Source organism: Amblyraja radiata, chromosome 2 (genome assembly GCF_010909765.2).
Source record: "Amblyraja radiata isolate CabotCenter1 chromosome 2, sAmbRad1.1.pri, whole genome shotgun sequence".
Classification (NCBI taxonomy): domain Eukaryota; kingdom Metazoa; phylum Chordata; class Chondrichthyes; order Rajiformes; family Rajidae; genus Amblyraja; species Amblyraja radiata.
In genome coordinates, this window is record NC_045957.1 from 98,771,470 (window position 1) to 98,794,129 (window position 22,660).

The following is a 22,660-nucleotide window of genomic DNA, read 5'->3' on the forward strand; positions in this document are numbered from 1 at the left end:
TGCCATTCGGCCCATCAAGTCTACTCCTTCATTCAATCATGGCTGATCTATCTTTCCCATTCTTCTACCTTCTCCCCATAACCCCTGACACATTGTGTCTTTGTGCTTCTTGTGTCTCTAAGTTTTCAATCCTGTTGGAACATAGCATTTATTTCCTGTCCTCCCCTACTTTTCTCGCAGAATAATTGTCACGTTGTTTTCATTACTCCCTCTCGTCTTCTGTTATTCCCGCTTTTTCTTATATGCCACCTCTTCCCCTACCTCGACCCCCCCCCCCCCCCTCTCCCCCTCTCCCCCTCTCCCCCTCTCCCCCTCTCTCCCGATCACCCCTCCCACCACCAATTCTGTGCCGGGCTCTCGCTGCTCGGTGCTGACAGCGCTGTTTGCTCTCCGTATCTACCAGCTCTTGCATGCGTCAGCGTGAGTGAGAGGCGCTGCTCTCTTCCCCCTCCTCCCCGCTCAGCCCCGGCTCTCCCGCTCCCTCTCACACTGCGAATGGAAGGCGCTTTCAGAGAGTCGGAGTTAGGCTCACCCTCCGTCCACCCCTGACTCGCTCAGTGCACTCACCACAGCCGCATAACTTTGATGGGGAATTTCACCCAGCTTCAGGAAAATGCCTGTTATGAAAGGATTACTGGCGCCACAAAACACCTTCTTGGATACCATAGCAACACGTTTTGATGGGACACGTAAGTTTTTTTTTTCATTGTTCTCTGCTTCGTCGATGTGAAGAGTTGTAAGGGTGAAGGAATTAAAATTGAGTTCGGAAAAAGAAGGGAGGGTAGCCTCCGGTTCTTGGTGATGTGCAGTCTCTTGTACCTGGGCTGTTCGGAATGAAGTCATTTGCTTTGGAAATAGGTCCCAGTATATCGGTCGTTCCTTTTGGCCCGTTCGCATCATGCATGCAGCTCTGATGTCGTAGGATACCTATTATTCCAGGTGCTTCCCATTCTAGGTTAAAGTAGAATTCTTCAAATAAAATGCTGGATGTCATTAAGATAACAACCTCTCCAAATCATAGATACACAGACGAAGACAGTTCCAGGTTGTTTATATTTAAAGTTTAGTTAATCAAACCTTAAGATATATTATTTGCAAAGAATCTGGATAATTCGCTGTCCTAGGAGTGAAAGTTGCCCTTTTAGATTGGGTTACATAGCAAGGTGTTCGATGCATCAATTCGACATATCGTTGCTTCTACGTTAAGTCGGGTTGCGCTGTAGACATTGACCAGGCAAGACTGAATTCACTTTCATACAAAGGATCTGAAATGAGGCACTGGAAACAGGGAGATTGTAGTTAGTGTCGTGCTTTTCTTTTTGTGGAAGGGAGACGTGTTTCATTGCACTTCAGAAACTCTTTTGGGGTCGCACGCTGATTTCTCAGCTTTCATTAACCCGTGTTCAAAAACACTGCTTCAAACCGTGCAATGATTCCGTGGCAATCTTTGCTCAATATAACACTTCTGTAGTGAAAGTTCATCTTGAACACTACTAGTTGGTTCTGACGAATTTATGAAGCTGTCGTTATCTTGTTAAATGATTTTTGTTACGTGAATGTAGCAGCTGAAAATGTCCAGGGAAAGTTTTTAAGAAGGAACTGCTGATGCTGGAAAATCGAAGGTAGACAAAAATGCTGGAGAAACTCAGCGGGTGAGGCAGCATCTATGGAGCGAAGGAAATAGGCAACGTTTCGGGTCGAACCCCTTCTTCAGACTGTGGAAAGTTTAGTTGGATGTCGCTAATTGTGAGTTTTCGACCCACCAGCTCCAACAGAAATTGGAGAGTCATATCAGCACCAAGGACAGATCCAAAGTTGATCAATAGCAATCCCAGAAATTAGTTTACGAGTTAAATCATCTCTCGCAATCCATGTACCACAGATTATTCATGCGTTTTAATAATTAACAAATAGTTTATGTACTGTAACCTTTTGCAGGCTACATTTAATTTGTCCAGGTATTTCATTTAGATTTGCCTCAAAATGTCGCTAAGGATCATTGACGAGGTTAACCAAAAAGCAGTGTGTGTGTGTGTTGAAAACTTAATGTTGAAAATCAACTACCGCTCAGATTTATTGTATCTATTAGATTGCACAAAATTCCACTTCGCGTTATTCACTTTACAAATCGGCGGGGAAAAGACGCAAAGTGCTGGAGTAACTCTGCGGTTCAGGCATCATCTCTAGAGTTGCTAACCAGCATTTGCAGTTCCTCGTGCCTACGTTAAATAGAATTATCCTCTCTTTATAAAAACAAAATCAAGCCTTTCCAAGGAGGGTTGAAACAAAAGCGCGTCGTTTGTTTAAAGATCCATCGTTCGCAATCCATAAAATGCACATTTGCGAAAGTTGTCATAACTAGTAGCTTGTATATATACTTAACATTAAAGAATGAAAATATCATCGATTGCAGAAAAATACAATCATTTTATACTAAATCTTGGAAGTAGGGGTGTATTAAAGTCTGCACTATGTAATTTTCTCACGAAAATAGAGAAAAAAATCTACCCTGTCACAGGACGAGTCTATTTATAGTAAATCTGTCCTCTTCCACTGTCGAATCTAACCATTGCTGCTTTTCGCAACAAATTAATAGCGGTCAATTTGTAGTTTTAACACCCCTGTTAGTATACCATAACGCAACTCCAAAGCAGTATAAGCAATATCTCCTAAAGGAAGGCATCTCATATTTAACGAGGACTATTAGATAAAATGGTAAAATAGTATTATATACAAAATTTAAAGATCCCAAGCTTTTAAATGACCTTAGAGTCGGAACTATTATTTAATTATAGATTTATCAATTTAAAACATTTATAACTTTCTTAGATATTGAGAGATTCAGGGATGTGGAGTTAGTTCAGTAAAGCACCGATGTGCTAATGTTTAGCAATGGTCTTAATAAATAGTGGGACAGGCACTAGAGGAATAGTTTTTCCCGGTTTCTATTTTTCATGTTCTTAGCTGTAATCTATTTCCAAAGTTGTAGTGAATGCAGAGGAACTCTGGCGAAATTTGAGTGATGCTGTTAGAAAGGGAAACTTTGGATGAGCAATGAAGTGAAATAAGTCAAGTGAGGAAAATTGCTGCCAAAATCCCAGCTGAAGAATTATGGAAAGAAATCAAAACTATCATACTGAGGAAGCAAAATAAATGTTTACCTCAGGATAATATAAGTATGATAGGGTAAGTATTCAGAGGAATTAATAGAGTTAATAGAATTTTTTTTTAAACTATAAAAAGTTCACAAAATTCTTCGTTAGTTCTGGGGTTTTTCTTTTTTCTTTTTCGTGTCTTTCTCGAAATTCTTTATTTTCTTTTACTTTTCTTCCTTCTTTCCCTTTTTTCCTTTTTCATTTTTTCCGATTTAGTTATTAGTTTATACAATGTTAAAATTGAAGCAGTATGAAAATTGCATAACTGTTATGTCGATTACTTTCTCTTTGTACAATTGCTTCTAATAAATAAAATAAATAAACTGAGCTTGAAACATTGAAACATTGAAATGCAGGAAATTGAATAGCAGCACAGTGGCCCAGCTGGTGGAGCTGCTGCCTCACAACACCAGAGACCTGGGTTCGATCCTGACCTCAGGTGGTGGCTGTGTGGAGTTTGCACCTTCTCCCTGTGACTGTGTGGGTTTCCTCAGAGTGCTCCAGTCTCCTCCCACATCACAGGGAAGTGCAAGTTTATCAGTTAACTGACCTTTGTAAATTGCCCTTCAAATGTGGAATAACAAAGAATTAGAATGAACATGTGATTGATGGTCAGTATGGACGGTGGGCTGAAGGGCCTGTTTCCATGCTATATCTTTCAATCAAGAAACTTTGGAATTATTAAAATTGACTCAATTCACACTAAAGCCTGTAGCTTTCTGATCAAACATGTCGGTATATCATAGACATCTAGTCATAATTTGGAAATGTTACTTTAAAGCTACATAAAGATTAATCTTTAAGAAGGAACTGCAGATGCTGGAAAATCAAAGGTAGACAAAAATGCTGGAGAAACTCAGCAGGTGATGCAGCATCTATGGAGCGAAGGAAATAGGCAACGTTTCGGGCCAAAACCCTTCTTCAGACGGGTTCTGAAGAAGGGCTTCGGCCCGAAACGTTGTCTATTTCCTTTGCTCCATAGATGCTGCCTCACCTGCTGAGTTTCTCCAGCATTTTTGTCTATAAAGATTAATCTGCTATTTGTAACTCTCTCACCCATCACCTTAATATTCAGTGGCATTACCATCAGTGTGCATGCTCCCAACTCACCATACTCTCAACTGCATATGAATCAGGGGTGTGCTACATTATCCTCACTTGTTTGGATGGGAGTAGTAGCAATATCAAAAGTAACGTGACTTTTTACAGCTTCACGATGAGCAGGCACATCTATCTTACTTCCATTAGTGTACATGATTATGGAGTATAAAATAGATAGGACACGCTGGGGAAAATTGCCAAGACTTTTTTGGTATTCACTTCAAATCTGCAGCTTCCTTCAACTGAGAAGATATGAATCTAATGCCCCTGTCCCACTTAGGAAACCTGAACAGAAACGTCTGGAGATTTTTCGCCCCACCCAAGGTTTCCGTGCGGTTCCCGGAGGTTCCTGGGGTTTTTTGTCAGTCTCCCTACCTGCTTCTACTACCTGCAACCTCCAGCAACCACCTGCAACCTCCGGGAACCGCACGGACACCTTGAGTGGGGCGCAAAGTCTCCAGAGGTTTCCGTTCAGGTTTCTTAAGTGGGACAGGGGCATTAGGAACAGGAGAATCCCACTGTTTCCATGTTCCCCATTAGCTACACACAACTTTGCCAGACAATGTTTGATTGAAAGATACAGTATTGAACAGGCCCTATGGCCCATAGATTCCACACTGATCATCAGTCACCCCTTCACACTAATTCTGTTATCCCACTTTTCACATCCACACTCTACAGACCAGGGGCAAATTTCAGAGGCCAATTAACACACGTCTTTAGGATGTGGGAGGAAATCAGAGCACCCAGAGGAAACCCACGCAGATGCTGGGAGAGTGTGCAAACTCTATACAGACAGCACCTGAGGTCAGGATCAATCCTAGGTCTCTGGTGCTTTGATATATTTCTGATTTTTAATATTTTATCGTTCCGCACCACAAAACGATTAAGTCGTTAAGATGCTTCAATAAGATTCATCACCGTTTTCTAACATCAACTATACTGGGCTTGGCAGAGATGTGCTGAATGTTAATTTTGAGTTGTAGCTCATCCAATATCCCAACAAATACTAAATCTGTGTGGAAGAGATACTTGAAAAATCATAATAATTTGTATTCGAGCCAATCCCCTTGGCCACACAGCACACATACAAAGGATGTTGACGGATAAACACGAGAAATCTGTGGATCACCATCCAAGCCTGGCACTCTTGAACATTGGTACGATGGAACAAAACAAGGTTACACGGGAGACATAAGGAACTGCAGATGCTGGAATCTTGAGCAAAATACGATGTGATGGAATAACTCAGGTAACATCTGCAGAGGGAATGGATAAGCAGTGTTTCAGGTCTGAACCCGGAGACTGAAGAAGTGTTCCAAACTGAAACATCGCCTATCCATTCTCTTTACTGATGCTGCCTGGCCAATTGAGTTACTCCAGCTCCAGTGTTTTGCTCAAGGTTACATGGGATATTTTCTGATGTAATACAATTCTGACCTCAGTTACTGAATGAAAGGAAAATTGATAGAACAATACAGTCAAACTTGACCTTTAACTGCCTCCGCAGGTCAGGACAATGAGGGAAGAACAATGTCAGTTTTGGCACATCAGCATTCTATAAATGAGTTACTAAACAATAAAACAGGATAACTAGAATCAGATATGGATTTAGATTGGAAAAAAAGCTGCTAGAGAGTATTTTGCAGACCTTTTGAAGACCACAGAAATGATGAAACAATTTATATCAAAATGCTTTTTACAAAGCTCCATGACAGATTGCATGTTCTAAACTAAAAGTGTAAAAAAAAAAATCAGTGTAGAACACAGTAATGGATAAAAGCATGTCAAAAATAGAAGGAGAATATACGCATGTGACCGGATAATGTCCGAATGAAATCCCTCAGGAGTCTGTGCTTGGAATTTCTTGTGTTTTAAATTACATTAATAGCCTGGCTGCTTTAAACAAATGTACATTTGTCAAATATTCCATCGATGATAAAATGTTAAGATGCCGGTTTTTGTCTGGTTATATGATTGAGAAATAAACAGTAGAATACATTCAGCACTGAATATTATGGCTTTGCATTTTTGATTAAAATATATTAACCACCTCTCCTTATGTGGAACATAGCAGAACTAAGTTAACAAAGAGAGTCTGAGATACAAGCTTAGAATGATAGGAGATTCATAATTTTCATTACCTGAAATATGTTCCAGCAATTAATAAAAGCTATATCAATGATAGGATATATAACTGGAATAGAGGAATACAAATCTAAATCATGGCTCGCAGAATGTTCTTAACAAGTCCGTAGGAGTCCTCGGGGCATCAGGTAAGTCGAGACGTTTTTTCCAGCCTGATGAAAAGTATCCATGAGTAAAAAATAGCCCCGAGTACCTACGGCTGGCATAACGAGCCGCTACGATATATCCACGGACTCCTACGGCCTTGTTACGAACATTCTGCTCTTTTGAAAACTCGGGAGAATTCGTGAATAACTCGGGAGAATGCGTGAATAACTCAGGAAAGTGAGACAGGCCCTTAAGAAGAGATGGTCTTTTTGTCCTACAACCTCTTCCGACCATTCAATTAGACAATGACAATTGTGGAGGTAGGAACTGCAGATGCTGGAATAAACTGAAGATAGACACAAAAAGCTGGAGTAACTCAGCGGGACAGGCAGCATCCCTGGAGGGAAGGAATGTGTGATGTTTTGGGTCGAGACCCATCCTCAAACTGAAGAAGGGACTCTTCCCGAAACATCACCTATTCCTTTTCTCCAGAGATGCTGCCCGACCCGCTGGGTTACTCCAGCATTTTGTGTCTACCTTCAGCCGGGAAATGAGATTGGTTGGCTTAAATATTCGCACCAGTTTCTCGTTTTCACCCAACAAACAGCTAAAAATGGCCTGTTTCCTTTATCATCGTTACTTTTTTGCATATCTTTCATTCATTGTTCTTTATCTCTCTACATCATCATCTATAGCCTGGCTGCTTTAAATTCATTCCCCTTCTCCCGAACTAGTCTGACGAAGGGTCTCAACCCGAAATGTCACCCATTCCTTCTCTTCAGAGATGCTGAGTTACTCCAGCTTTTTGTGTCTATAAACAATGACAATCTGTACCGTATATATGACGTTTGCAAGGCTCACCCGATTTCAATGAAACTTCATTTTGCACAAAATTCACTTGTTGGTGTCCATTTTGCATTGCTGCTTTACTTCCATTTACTGTTAATGAGACATTAACATATATTAGTCATACAGCATGGAAACAGACCCAACTTCCCCACATCGACCAATATTGACATTAGTCCCACCTGCCTGTGTTTGGCCCATATCCCTCTAAACTTATCCTGTCCAGTACCTGTCCAAATTTTTCTTAAATAGATTAAAAGTTAAACCTAATTTAAGTAAAATGTCGGAAGGTGCCAAAATACCTTAGTTAAATGGAAACGTGGATTAATTATTGCACAATTATCATTAACTATCATTGCATAACAATTGTGTGAATCTCCAATTCACAACATTGTGCTATGATCATAACAATGGGGTGAGGATAACATATCCATGCCAAAGTGATAGACGAAGAGAATAAACCAACATTGCATATCCAGAAAGGGTGTGATCAATTTCTGGATCAATTGTTGAAATATAATGTAAAGTGCTTTTTGTGAGATGGGATTGTATTCATATTTCATTAAAGTCGCATTATATTCCCAATCCTTTTTAGATCACGACTAGCCCAAGAGAGTTTCCTGATCTGGTGCTGTCTTTGAGTTACAGTATAGTTGAAATCAGAGCAGCCATCTGTGAAATTGACACCACTGATAACTGTAAACTCTATAGACTCTTAAACTGGGGCTTTTAATTACCTGTGATTAAGCACCTACATGGGGCCATTGCAGGTTACATCGGGTAACCATTAGCAGGTAATTACAAAGTCGGCATCAAACATTGTATATAACAACCACCAGATAGATTCCCTTCTTATCAATTTCACAGATGGCAGCTTTAAATTCTGCTACATGTTGAGTCTATCATGGCATATCATTTGATAACATATTTAGAGGTATTTTGTCAGGCAAATTGCTGATGGCTTCAATTTTTATGAGATAACACTTGCTTTTCAAACTCAAGATGGTCAGATAGGATTTAATGATCTCGTTAAAGCATTCAAACTCATTGTTCATTTCTAAGAAGTATAGTTGAATAGTGTTTTACTCCACAAGCAAAGCAAAGCCCTGCCGATGCTGGAAATCTGCAGTGGGAACTAAATTACGGCCAATATTCATTAAATCCTTCTTGGAGGTAGAAATAAAGTTAATGGAACAGTTTTGCTGTTAATGGCAACCAACTGTGCTCATCCCTAACCTCTATTAAAAAAACTGCAAACTTACCATCAGCATGGAGAGGTGGGGGGAGGGTGGAGACTGCAAGAGAGGCTGGGAGGGGATGTGGAGACAACCAAGGACAACAGATTATGGATTCAGAAATAATTTGATAAGGTCCCACATAGGAGATTAGTGGGCAAAATTAGGGCACATGGTATTGGGGGTAGTGTGCTGACATGGATAGAGAAGTGGTTGGCAGACAGGAAACAAAGAGTAGGGATTAACGGGTCCCTTTCAGAATGACAGGCAGTGACTAGTGGGGTACCGCAAGGCTCGGTGCTGGGACTGCAGCTATTTACAATATACATCAATGATTTGGATGAACGGATTCAAAGTAACATTACCAAATTTGCAGATGACACAAAGCTGGGTGGCAGTGTGAACTGTGAGGAGGATGCTATGAGAATGCAAGGTGAGCTGGACAGGTTGGGGGAGTGGGCAGATGCATGGCAGATGAAGTTTAATGTGGATAAATGTGAGGTTATCTGCTTTGGTAGCAAAAATAGGAAGGCAGATTACTATCTAAATGGCATCGTTGGGAAAAGGGGAAGTACAATGGGATCTGGGGGTCCTTGTACATCAGTCTATGAAAGTAAGCATGCAGGTACAGCAGGCAGTGAAGAAAGCGAATGGCATGTTGGCCTTTATAACAAGAGGAATCGAATATAGGAGCAAAGAGGTCCTTCTGCAGTAGTACAGAGCCCTAGTGAGACCACATCTGGAGTATTGTGTGCAGTTTTGGTCCCCTAATTTGAGGAAGGACATTCCTGCTATTGAGGGAGTGCAGCGTAGGTTTACAAGGTTAATTCCCGGGATGGCGGCACTGTCGTATGCTGAGAGAATGGAACAGCTGGGCTTGTACACTCTGGAGTTTAGAAGAATGAGAGGGGATCTCAATGAAACATATAAGATTGTTAAGGGTTTGGACACGCTAGAGGCAGGAAACATGTTCCCGATGTTGCGGGAGTCCAGAACCAGGGGCCACAGTTTAAGAATAAGGAGTAAGCCATTTAGAACGGAGACGAGGGAACACTTTTTCTCACAGAGAGTGGTGAGTCTGCGGAATTCTCTGCCTCTCAGAGGGCGGTGGAGGCAGGTTCTCTGGATGCTTTCAAGAGAGAGCGAGATAGGGCTCTTAAAAATAGCAGAGTCGGGGATATGGGGAGAAGGCAGGAACGGGGTACTGATTGGGGATGATCAGCCATGATCACATTGAATGGCGGTGCTGGCTCAAAGGGCTGAATGGCCTACTCCTGCACCTATTGTCTATGGTCTATTGATAAGAGGGGAAGAGTGGAACCAAATGGGGAAAGGGCAGGTGGGAACAGTGGGAGGAGGAGATCGGGGATCCAGTCTGTGTGGGTAACAGATAGATGGGGTAGGTGGGGGAGGGGAAAATAATCTGGCCAATGTTGGGTGGGGGGTGGTGAGGGTCATAAAGAAGGGTGTGTGGGTAGATCAGCAGAAGACTGAAAGGAACAGAGCGGGAGTGAGTGACCTGAAATTGGGGGATACTAAGTTCATGCCATTGGGTTGTGGGTTGTGTTGATTTACATTTGGCCTCACTCTGGCAGTGAAGGGAGCTGAGGACAGGCAAGTTGGCATGAGAAGGGGAAGCGGGATTAAAATGACTTGCAACTGGGTGCTCCTGATGGCACAGCGGACAGAGTGCAGGTGCTCAACAAAAAGGTCCCTTAGCCAATGTCAGATGTCAAGGAGGCCACATCAAACGCACCACTCCTTACTTCGATCCATCTATCAACTAGCTCTTACCCATAGAGTCATAAAGTCATACAAAATGGAAATAGGCTCTTCAGCCCAATTTACCCACACCGACCAACATGCCCCATCTAAAATAGTTCCACCTGCTTGTGTTTGGGTCATAACCCTCTAAACCTATGCTATCCATGTACCTATCTAAATGCTTCTTAAACATTGCGAACTACCTTCTCTGGCAGCTTATTCCACATATCCACCACCGTTTGTGCAAAAAGGTTATCCCTCATGTTCCTGTTAAATCTTTTCCCCCTCACCTTAAATCTATGTCCTCTGATTCTTGATTCCCCTTTTCAGTGCATTTACCCGATCCATTCCTCTCAGGAATTTGTACACCTCTATAAGATCCCCCCTCATCCCCCAGGGCTCCAAGAATAAACCCCGTCCACATCACCACTTTATACTGGTGCTCTCTCCTCTGCTCTTTCAGTCCAGATTAATGGTCTTGATCCTAAATATGGACTGTCCATTTCAATCCACAGATACTGCCAGACCCTTTTGAGCCCTGCCCACCAGTTATTTTTTTCCTACTCACTAGTACTCTAACTTTATTACACTGTGTGCACATGCAAGAGAGATCATGGGATGATCCAGATGACCCCTGCTACAAAATGAGGAAATAAATTGACACGAGGCTAAGAAGTAGTCCCAGCGTTTATTGAAACTGCTTGGAGTTTAAACTGTCACAAACTTTAAGCAATATTGAGAGAATTGTCACCATATGTTAAAAAATATAAATTAATAAGCTGAGAAATGTTAAACATATTGAAATGGTTTTAGGAAGTATTTTAAGATTAACAAGTTCTTTAGCATCTATTTCCTGCATCTTTATAATTTGTTCTCTTCCGCTAACATTTACTCCTGCACAAAGGATTATAATATCCTTGGACCTAGTGTAGAATTGTTGGATGAGTCACTGCATAAATGCTGTGCAGGATCTCAATTGCTCCTTGAAATCCCCTCAGTTTAAATGTTGGAGAGCAGCCAGTAACTTCATGTCAAATCACTCAGCGTAACCTCAGGATTTCTACATTGGAGCATGCATTCACAGAAACCCCAGAGTTGCCGTTCATTAGACAGAGGAAGGACAGTCGACATTGTCATTTCCCCTATCATTAATACTGCAAAATCTGTATTGTAGTTTCAAGACAATGCCCTGCTTGCCAGACTGCAAAATGTCTTTAGATTATTTTTAGATTTTAGAGTTACAGAGCAGAAACAGTCCCTTCAGCCAACCAGTCCACGCCGACCCATACTGACACTATCCTGCACACTAGGTACAATTTTACCTAGCCAATTAACCTACAAACAAATCTGTACGCCTTATTCCCAAAACTTTCCTTTTGTAAGTCTCTCATCCGTACAATCATTCTTCCTTTCCATTTTATTTCCCTTTTTCTTGATCAATGGCCTTCCATGTATTCTGTTGCTTTTGTTTGATACGTTCATTGCCCTTAGAGAATCATAGTGTGAAGACCGCAAGTGTAGCTGCAAGTTCTTTTCTGACTAACATGCACAGTCATTGACAAAGGTTATAATTTTAACGATAAGAGAGCAAATGTTTCAGACAGAACAAGACCTTTGGTCCAATTAGCCCAATTATTTATATATATATCATAGGTGCATTCTCACAACCCTTGACCCTAACTATTGACAAGACCTTGCCGGTTCTTTATTGAAAGACATTAAAGCTTTTTGTTCTTTCATCCAAGCTAGTACATTATTCCAAACATTTCTAATCTTTTTCGTAAAAGTTCCCATCTGAATTTTCTAATAGTAATATTGCAAGAGCAAGCATGTTTCCCCTAATTTAATTACTTGATCTTTTCTCATTAAGTATCAATTTAAATATTTTTTTAAATAATTGAAATGCAGGTCTATTGTAGTATGTTGGATTTATTCAGTGTCACTGCATTGATATTGCTTGTTGCAAATTATACTACATTTTGATAGCAAAGAATTTTGTAGATTTAATTAATAATATGGTTAATTTAAAATATGAGGAAATTACAAATTGATTTTAACTGCTTAAATCTGAGGTGTAGCATAACTGGAGCAGTAGGCGACAAACTTTCAACATTGCATTGGCCATTATATTATATAATGCAAACTTTATAACTTAATAAATTAAAGGTCATTGTTCTTTTAGTTTTACTACTTAATGGCACCATACAAATGCAAATTATCTGTTCGGTACACTGAAGATGGCATTTGGGATTTACTACAATACGCAGTCGAACAGCGGGATACTTAATGAGCATAAGAAAGAGAAGCAGGAGTCAGACTTTCCTGCTGATCTTTTACCTCAGGCCACTTTCCTTGTCTAACTCCATCTCCCTTGATTCCCTTAATGGCTAAAAATATATAAATCTCCGTGTTTACTCACAACGATTGAGCCTTCACGGGATTCATGGGGAGAGAATTCCAAAGACTCAACTCTAGAAGAAATTTCTTCTTCTCTCAGTTCTGAATGGCAGATCTCTTATTTTGAGTCTGTAACCTTTGGTTCTAAATACCCCAGCCAGGATATCCTCAGCCCTGCATCCATCCTGGCAAGGCCCATAAGAATTTTATACAGTTCAATAAGATCATCTCTTATTCATCTAGACTGAAGTGAGTACAGCTCTGGTCTGTTTCATGTCTCCTCAAAAGCCAAACCTCTCATCCCAGGAATCAATGTGGTGAACCTTTATCATAAGGACATTGTTCCTTTGGTTGAGTGACCAGTGCAAGGCTGTAATTCAATATATAATTTGGTAAAGACCAAACACTGAATTACAGCCTTAATTTAAATATAGTTGTGGCATTTCAAGAGTCAAGAATGTTTAATTGTTATATGTACCGACTTTGATTTAGATGAAGGAATTAAACATAACATTAGCAAATTTGCAGATGACACCAATGCTGGGTGGCAGTGTGAACTGTGAAAAAGATGCGATGAGGATGCAGAGTGACTTGGACAGGATGGGTGAGTGGGCAGATGATTGGCAGATGCAGTATAATGTGGATAAACGTGAGGGGTAGGCTATTTAGAACTGAGATGAGGAAAAACTGTTCCACACAGAGAGTTGTGAATTTGTGGAATTCTCTGCCTCAGAAGACAGTGGAGGCCGATTCACTGGATGCATTCAAAAGAGAGTTAGATAGAGCTCTTAGGGTTAGCGGAATCAAGGGGTATGGGGAGAAGGCAGGAACAGGGTACTGATTGTGGATGATCAGCCATGATCACATTGAATGGCGGTCCTGGCTCGAAGGGGCGAATGGCTGGCTCGATGGGCCGAATGGCCTACTCCTGCACCTATTGTCTATGTATCTATGACAATGGACCAATTACATTTTTACCGTGATATTTGGTAGTAAATGTTCTGATAAAAGATCTCAAGCATCGGTTTATTCTGCATGTGATATTTATATTTAATGTTTTAAAGGTAAATCTGGCTCTTTTTTGTTCTCTTTGGTGTGTAATGGGGACAGAAATGTCTGGTACAGATTATACCACTCTACTCAATTTTCCTTGCTATTTCAGGATGCCATCTGAACACAGCACATTTTTAGCACTGTATTCTTTGAGTGTAAAATCCATAGAATATTGCCGTGGTTGCCTTTCTTCTCCCAAGTAATTGGATAACGGGCAGAATTGGTAATTTGAGTTCAGCTGCCTTCAAAGTATTGGTATCGGGGAGTACCATCTTGGTATGGCCTAATTCTGCTCATATCACTTATGAATTGAACTGAATTGAACTAATTATATAATGGGTTATATGTAAACAAACTAGTCTTTCAAACACAATGTAGAATTTCCAATTAAAATGCTTCTTTGTTTGGATAAATGAAGTGCACTTTAAATGTTTTTTTCAATCAGCATATTCTGACTATTAGCATGTCCAAAGACTTTGGGTTAGAAACCAAATATTTGGAGCTTATTTCCGAATATATTGTGAATATTATAAACTTGCAGGAAAATGAACACGGTAATTCAGAGAAGGAAAGACAGATTTCATTTTGCAAATGTACCTCTCCTCACAGCTTGTATATTTGATGGAGCTCTTGATTCTGAGATGGCATGCTATGATTAAATTAAGTTCTGAATGTAGCTGCCAGGTCCTGTTAATGTGGCTACAGAGATAAGACCACATGTTTGTTTCATGCATTATCTAAACGGTGTCTTGGTGCAATATATTTGTAATAAGCAAATTTAAAAGGTATATCTCATTCTATCAAGATGAGAATGAAAACATCCTGCTATTCATTTTAATCTATATTTATTAGTCTTGTGTATACAATTAAATCACAGTTCTGAACCAAAGCTCATGAAAGTAATGAAATGTGGGTGTACTTTTTGTTTTTCTTCTTTTTAGCTTTTTCTTCCTTCACTTTTTATTATTATTTTTATACTTGCAAAACTATTAAATACCTATTTTGAATTATTTTCAATATTTTATCTTTTATGGGTCATCAAAAAAAGAATTGTGAAAGGAGGAAAAATTGAACACTGCAGTCAACTGGGACAAATGATTAAACTCAGCAGAGCTGGTGCAGAACTGGAAAATGAATGTTTGCACTGCAAAATCATATTGCACAAGAATAGTCCTTCAGTCCATCATGTCCTTGCCTGACAAGATGCCAGCCAAATTAATCTCCTCTGGCTGCATGTGATCAAACTATAGTTCTGCAGCTGGACCATGAACTCATCTTTAATTTGACTTTATTAAATTATCCTTAATATCTGAAAAGGACCCCCAAGCAAAATGTCCTCCTTGTCGTGTGTTCTGTCATTTTGTCATTTTGTCATTCTGCCCGCTAGCTAAACAACGTGAATTCACATGATGCCATGATGCCATTAATATAGCCCAACAGTTTCATATTAAACGGGTAAGACGACATCCCTCCAAGATAGGACATTGGGAAAGAGGTCTAAGCTTTGGTGAAAAAAGTAGGTTTCAATAACGAAATATTGGAATGCCAATATGGAAATGCTGAGTGCTCCACATCTTTTGCTTGTTACAAAGGTTTATTAAATATGTATTTGATTTAACTTACACCAATGGAGTGAGAAAAATCATAACATTTACTGACTTTTTGAATTTTCTCTCAAGTCTCCTCCTAAACTTACGGTAAAAATTTAAATACTTTGTAGTTATATCTACAATGTACACATCTCTGCAATTAAAATGGTTGCATCAATATTCATTCATTATTATTTTATAAGATTATGCTCAGTTTACTGTACATAATAAAATGATGCATACTAATTTAAAGGTTCACTATTCACTTTTGAACCGTACTATCACTTTTGAAAATCATAAACAAATTGGAGGTGCTGACAATCTGAAGCAAAGACAGCAAATGCTGGGATCATTCAACAGGCAAATCAGTTTTATTGGAAAGCGAAACAAAGTTAACATTTCACTGAGTTCTTATCAAAAGCAGACAGGTGAGAAAACAAATTGGTTTTATGTTGCAGAGAAGGGGGAAGAAGTGGAATAAGCATGGGCAATATATGTGACAGGATGGTAAAAAAATATTAAAATAACATTTTAAAACCCTGTACAAAATCAATAATTGAAATATAACCCATAAAAATGTGTGAAATTTAGAGTGACAATGTGACATTTGTTGATTAATTTCAATAGATTAATTAGCCTTTTGGCCATTTAAACAACAGCATCTTTACACCCTGTCGGGTTTCCCTAACCCCCCTCCCCAAATCTTTGCATATCCCCAATCCTTTCCACTCATCATTTTAATTTCATGTTTCAAGTATCTTGTGTTTTATGACTGTCGTCAGATCAATTTCCCTCCTGGGATAAATAAAGTTCTATCGTATCATCTAAATGTCTGGGAAATAGTGGTAGGCTGTGGGTCGAGCATCAAAAATGTGTCTAGAAATCAGTTTTCGTGACCCACGTCACCAAACTACATGAACATTTCCACAGATTTAGATGAAATATAATTGAGAAGGAAGTCATAACTCGTCATTGCCGAAAGTTGCACATTAATTAATTAAACTAATTAGAAAATGAGATCGGGAAAGTAAGCGCCATCTAGTGGCCAATGCCCATATTACACGATGGGCAGCCTATTTCCGTGTTGCAGTCCATTTAAACTATATATCATTATACCTATATATATTCCAGATAGTAATATAGGTATAATAATATAATAATATAATATATTATTTAAAAAACATGATATAAATAACACTTGGAACATTGTGGTCTGGTCACTGCACTATAAGAAATATATGACTGCATTGGAGAGCATGCAGAGTAAAGAAGATTTATTTGTGGACATTAGACACAAAGTTCTGGAGTAACTCAGCGGGTCAGGCATATAATATATTATTATACCTATATATATTTCAGATAGATATATTCCTCCGTTTTCCTGGAAACGGCCGCTACGGATGGCACTATGTACACCCCCCCGCCCGCGGAGAAGATCCGCGGCTCCGCGTTCGCGAATCAGCCGCTTTTTAATTGAGACCGCGGCTTCACTATGTTAAATACATAGGCCCCGCGATCGGAGCACCTTTTTCCGGTAAGTTATCGCAGGCAGCTCCGAGATTAGATGATTAAGATTTATTATTCTACAACAAGCTGGCATTAGTGAAAATGTTTAATTTACCTTGTTATTGATACATATAGTTTAGGCCCTCAACTTCATGAATAAATGAATAAGTGAATGAGTGAATGAATGAATGAATGAGTGAATGAATGAGTGAATGAATGAGTGAATGAATGAGTGAATGAGTGAGTGAATGAGTGAGTGAGTGAGTGAGTGAGTGAGTGAATGAATGAATGAATGAATGAATGAATGAGTGAATGAATGAATGAATGAATGAATGAATGAATGAATGAATGAATGAATGAAGGAATGAGTGAGTGAGTGAGTGAATGAATGAATGAGTGAATGAGTGAATGAATGAATGTACAGCCTCCAAATCTCATTTTTTCACATTATAAAGGGTGCAATTAAATTAATTAAAGTCCATACAGATTAATCTTCATAAATTCAGACTTTAGATCTTACCTTTCAGTTCGTTGATTCACAAAGTTTGACTGCAGCACCTCAGCAGCGACTTTGCTTTCAAGACTTTCTTCCTCTTCTATCCACTTAGCTGCACATTTTTCAGACTTCTTAATGCTTTTCTCACTAAATTCAATTACCCTGCTGCAAGTTTCCACGACAAAGAACTTTCATCGGAGTCTCCAGTAAAACAGGCATCAGTGAAGCCCTCTCAGTTATGTTGTGTGCTAGCCTGAAACAAAGCGTGTGATTGGCCAACTGGCAGACAACTCAATTTTAAACGTGCTTTGATTGGACTAAAAATACCCGACATTTTTCCGTTTTTTCTCTAATTAATAAAAATGTGCAAGTCTTGTTCATGACGAGTTTCAGGGGTGATTTATATAATTTTTTTACACAATATATGAAAATTTCATGTAGTTCTGTGACTTGGGTCACGAAACACTGGAATAAAGCTCCTCGGCCCACAGCCTATGGAGAATTGCGAGTCCAACAGTGAAGTTGAGTTTGCCCTAGATTGTTCAGCATTATGCTGGAGAATTGTCTCTCTGATTCTGTGCCCATGAAATTGGTCAAACTAGCAATTTGATTGGGAATTGTGGAACTTGTCTATGAAGCAACAGGACGATGGGCTTCTTTAATACAGGTAGTTTACATAGAAACATAGAAACATGGAAAATAGGTGCAGGAGGAGGCCATTCGGCCCTTCGAGCCAGCACCGCCATTTATTGTGATCATGGCTGATCGTCCCCTATCAATAACCCATGCCTGCCTTCTCCCCATATCCCTTGACTCCACTAGCCCCAAGAGCTCTATTTAAAGGGCCTGTCCCACGAGCATGCGACTCCATGCGGCAAGCGAGACCTAACGTGGTCGCTTGAGCCGTACTGCCTTGCGGGGCCAGTCCCACTTCGATCGCCGGAGCCGTATGGAGTTGTGCGGAGCTGGTCCCGACATCGCGAGGGGCTCTGAAAAACTGACCGTGTTCAAAAATTCCTGGTGGCAATGGCCTGCCGGCCCGCAGCCACCTCGACGCCGTATGCACCGCCTCGACGGGCATGCGCAACGTCTCGATGCCGTACGCAGCGTCTTGACGCCATACGTCACGCGCGAACTTCCCTTGGACTTCGCTCGAACTTCACATCACTCACTCAACCTCCGCGCGGCCCCCGCTTCCGGTTTGGTCGCGCTCGCCGCATGCAGGTCGCATGCTCGTGGGACAGGCCCTGAACTCTCTCTTGAACTTTACCTTTTTCATTTAGCCATATTTCTAATTATTTAATTATTTACTTCAATTTTAAGAAAAACAAATGACTGAATGCCATTTCAGAACTCTTCAGATCCCTTGTGGTTTTGCTATTTTGAGGCAGGGTGTTGCTGACAATTGAAGGCAGCCTGGCCATTCAGCAATGCGCCATCTCACTGCACCAGCAGAGGCCAGCTGGCTCTCAGGTTGCACTGCTAGTTTGGTGCCAAGCCAATGAATTCAATCTCCACATCTTGATCAGTTATTCGGCGTGCAGGGGATCACGGTCAGCAACTTTGGGTAGGAGATGCCAGGCCCATGCAACTGATTGATGAAGTTAACAAAAACACAACATCGTAACAGTAATGTTACTGCTGAGTTGCATGCTGTTAAAATAATATTCATAGCCATAGAGCATGATTGGCCCAATCCCCCAATTACACTAATCCTATGTTAATCCCCATGTTTATCCTCCTCACATCCTCCCCACTCACCTCCAGATTCTAGTGCACACTTACACACTCAGGACAATTTACACTAATCCTATGTTAATCCCCATGTTTATTCTCCTCACATTCTCCTCACTCCCCCCAGATTCTAGCACTCACTTACACACACTCAGGACAATTTACAATGGCCAATTAACCTACCATTTGCATGTCATTGGGATGCAGGAGCAAATAAAGGCACCCAGAGGAAACTGATAAGGTCACGGGGAATGCAAACTCCACATAGACAGCACTCACTGTCAGGATTGAATGTACACCTCTGGTACTCTGAGACAGTGGCTCGGCCAGATACAATTGCCTGAGACCCTTCAACAAGTACATTATAATGCCCCCTGAATGTATTCCAGTTCTTATTCCACTGGGTGGTGCTTCGATGGCAGCCTTGCCTACAGTCTGTCTGTCCTTTTCGTCTTTTTTTTGTTATTTTTAGTGTGTTTAATAAGTATATTTTAATTTTCTCTGGTTTGTTTTACGTTAGGGGTGGGGGAGGGGGTCGGGGGAAACTTTTTTTCAATCTCTTTCCTTGCCGGAGATGCGATTGTTTTCTGGATCGTATCTCCAGTCACTTTGCGGCCTGACGTCGTGGAGCTGGAGACCTCGCTTGGGACTGACTTTGAGCCCCACCGCAGGGCGTGGACTTACCATCGGAGCCGATTCCTTGCCTGGGATCGAAGCTCCAACCGCGGCCTGTGACCTTTAACATCAAGAAGCTCGTGGTCTCAGGTTGAGACCGACGTCGGGAAGCTCCAAAAGCTGCACGACGTTCGACTAGCCCCGACCCGGGGTAGATCGCCCGGCGCGCGGAGCTGAGATTGCCCTCCGATGCAGGAGCTTGATCGCCCCGATGAGGAGGCACGCCAACGGCTACGGGAGTCAATGGAAGGTTAGGGGCCCCCGACCGCTGGAAGACAAAGAAGGGAGAGATTGAATTTTTTTCGCCTTTCATCACAGTAAGGAATGTGGAGAATGTTTATGTTAAAATGTATTTTGTGTGTTCTGTTGCTCTTTGTTGGTATGACTGTATGGCAAATCAAATTCCTCATATGTTGCAAAACATACTTGGCTAATTAAGTATGATTATGATTATGAGTTAGAGGTCTAAACATCTTACTTCTTACACATCCTCTAGTTGTAGACATCTCTGTTATGGAGAAAGGTTTCCCAACTTTCTACCATATACAGACCTCTCACAATTTCATACACCTCAATTAGATCTCCAGCCTCCACCACTCCAGAAATAAACTTACATTATCTAGTCTCTTCTCAGAATTGAAACACTCCAACCCAGGCTATGTCCTGATGAATTGCCTTTTCATCCTATCAGTACAAAGCTATGGTGTAGCAACAAGAAAATATTCAGATTTGTTTTGTTTAATTTGTGTCAGCTGACCAGTTAATAAAGTTGTTCACTATTGTCATGTTTTTTTGCTCAGTTTTATTGTCTTTTCACTGACGTGTAGAATGCAATGTATGTATAATTTGTATTTGTGCATTGTCTGGGTTTGTGTGCCTGTGATGCTGCAAGCAAGATTTTCACTGCATCTGTACCTCACTGTATGTGTTTATGACTATAAGCACATACAATGAGGTACAGTGAGTCACTGTGGTGATGTTCATGTTAAAATGTATTTTGTGTGTTTTGTTGCTTTTTAATGGTATGACTGTGTGGCAAATCAAATTCCTCGTATGTTGCAAAACCTACTTGGCTAATAAAGTATGATTATGATTATGATTATGATTATTATGATTATGACTTGATGACCAAATGAAATGCATTATGCAGAAGGTCTTTGCAGCGCCGGAGACCCGGGTTCGATCCCGACTACAGGTGCTGTCTGTACGGAGTTTGTACATTCTCCCCGTGACCTATGTGGGTTTTCTCCGAGATCTTCGATTTCCTCCCACACTCCAAAGACATACAGGTATATAGGTTAATTGGCTTGGTATAAGTGTAAATTGTCCCTAGTGTGTGTAGGATAGTGTTAATATGCGGGGATCGCTGGTCGGCGCGGACCCAGCCTGTTTTCCGTGCTATATCTCTAAACTAAATTAATTGGGAAATGGGGTATTTGAAACGGGAAGGGAAGATTAACAGAAGAATGAGAGAAAGTTGAACAAGTTGACAGGAGTGGTGGGGAAATTATGTGCACATCATGTGAGGGGAGGATGGGGCAATTTTCTAGTTACTGCACTAGATCCGTCATCACGAATAAATATTTTCATGTACAATGAGCACTCATTATTATTATTTAATCAAAGTGAAATGCGTGTGATTGCCACTATACAAAAGCAATTTTGGGCTGAGGTAGAGATGCAGACAGACGTTAGACAGCTGTGGCAGGGCTTGCACGCACTCACTTCCTGCAAGGCAAACCAGGTAGCATAAGTGGCGATGATGTATCGCTTCCGGACAAGCTCAATGCCTTTTATGCATGGTTTGAAAGGGAGAACAATGACCACCTGCACAGTCCCCAATGACCTTGTGGTTTCAATCTCTGCTGTCGACGTCAAAGCACCCTTCAAGATTGCAAATCCATGCAAAGCGTTCGATCCACAAGGTGTACTTTGCCAGGACCTATGAGATGTAAGTGGACCAACTGGCTGAAGTATTCAAGAACATCTTCAACCTCTCACTTCTGCGGTCTGACGTTTCCGCCTCCTAAAGGACATCTGCTGTATTGCTATCCAAGAAGAGTACAGAGGTCTACCTCAATGATTACCCTCTGGTATTAATTTAGTTTACTTTAGTGATAATGTGGAAACAGGTCCTTCGGTCCACCGAGTCTGCTCCGACCAGCGATTCCCACACACTAACACTATCCTACACATTTTAGATTCCCACACACTACACTATCCTACAATTTTACCAAGCCAATTAGCCTGCAAACCTGCACGTCATTGGGGTGTGAAAACCGGAGCTCCCGGAGAAAACCCACAGAGGTCATGGGGAGAACGTACAAAATCCATACAGACAGCACCCATAGTCAGGATTGAACCCGGGTCTCTAGCGCTGCAAGGCAGCAACTCTACTGTTGCGCCACTGTGGCTCACTTACTTCCACCATAATGGTGTACGTGTATGAATAATGAATAATGAATAATGGTGTATGGCATGAAACAACTACTGTCGCAGAAATGATCTGGATTGGTCACAATTTTCTCATCGCCACAACAGGCTGTTATCTCACTGGCTCTCATAAGGCCATAATGTCATCAGTGATAGGAGCAGAATTGGGCCATTTGGCCTATAAAGTGAACTCCGCCATTCAATCATGGCTGATTTATCTCTCACTCCTAATGCCACTCTCCTGCCTTCTTCCCATAATCCTTGACACTTGTACAAATCAAGAATCTAGCTATCTATGCCTTAAAAATATCCATTGACGGCCTCCACTGCTTTCTGTGGCAAAGCATTCCATAGATTCACCACATATTCACCATCCTGTAATGGGGCAACCAGACCTGCACACAATATTCTAAATGCAGCTGTAAAGCTGTATCATGATGT

General features: G+C 40.8%; 1 protein-coding gene across 1 annotated transcript in view; it reads left to right on the forward strand.

Annotated features, from left to right (window-relative positions):
• The first annotated feature begins 479 nt into the window (after positions 1-479).
• Positions 480-22,660, forward strand: part of kcnh8 (potassium voltage-gated channel subfamily H member 8) — a 397,801-nt gene continuing 375,620 nt past the window's right edge. The window contains exon 1 of the mRNA XM_033039823.1: positions 480-689. Coding sequence (XP_032895714.1) covers positions 614-689 — 76 coding nt within the window. The 5' untranslated portion in view covers positions 480-613. The remainder of the gene's footprint in view (positions 690-22,660) is intronic.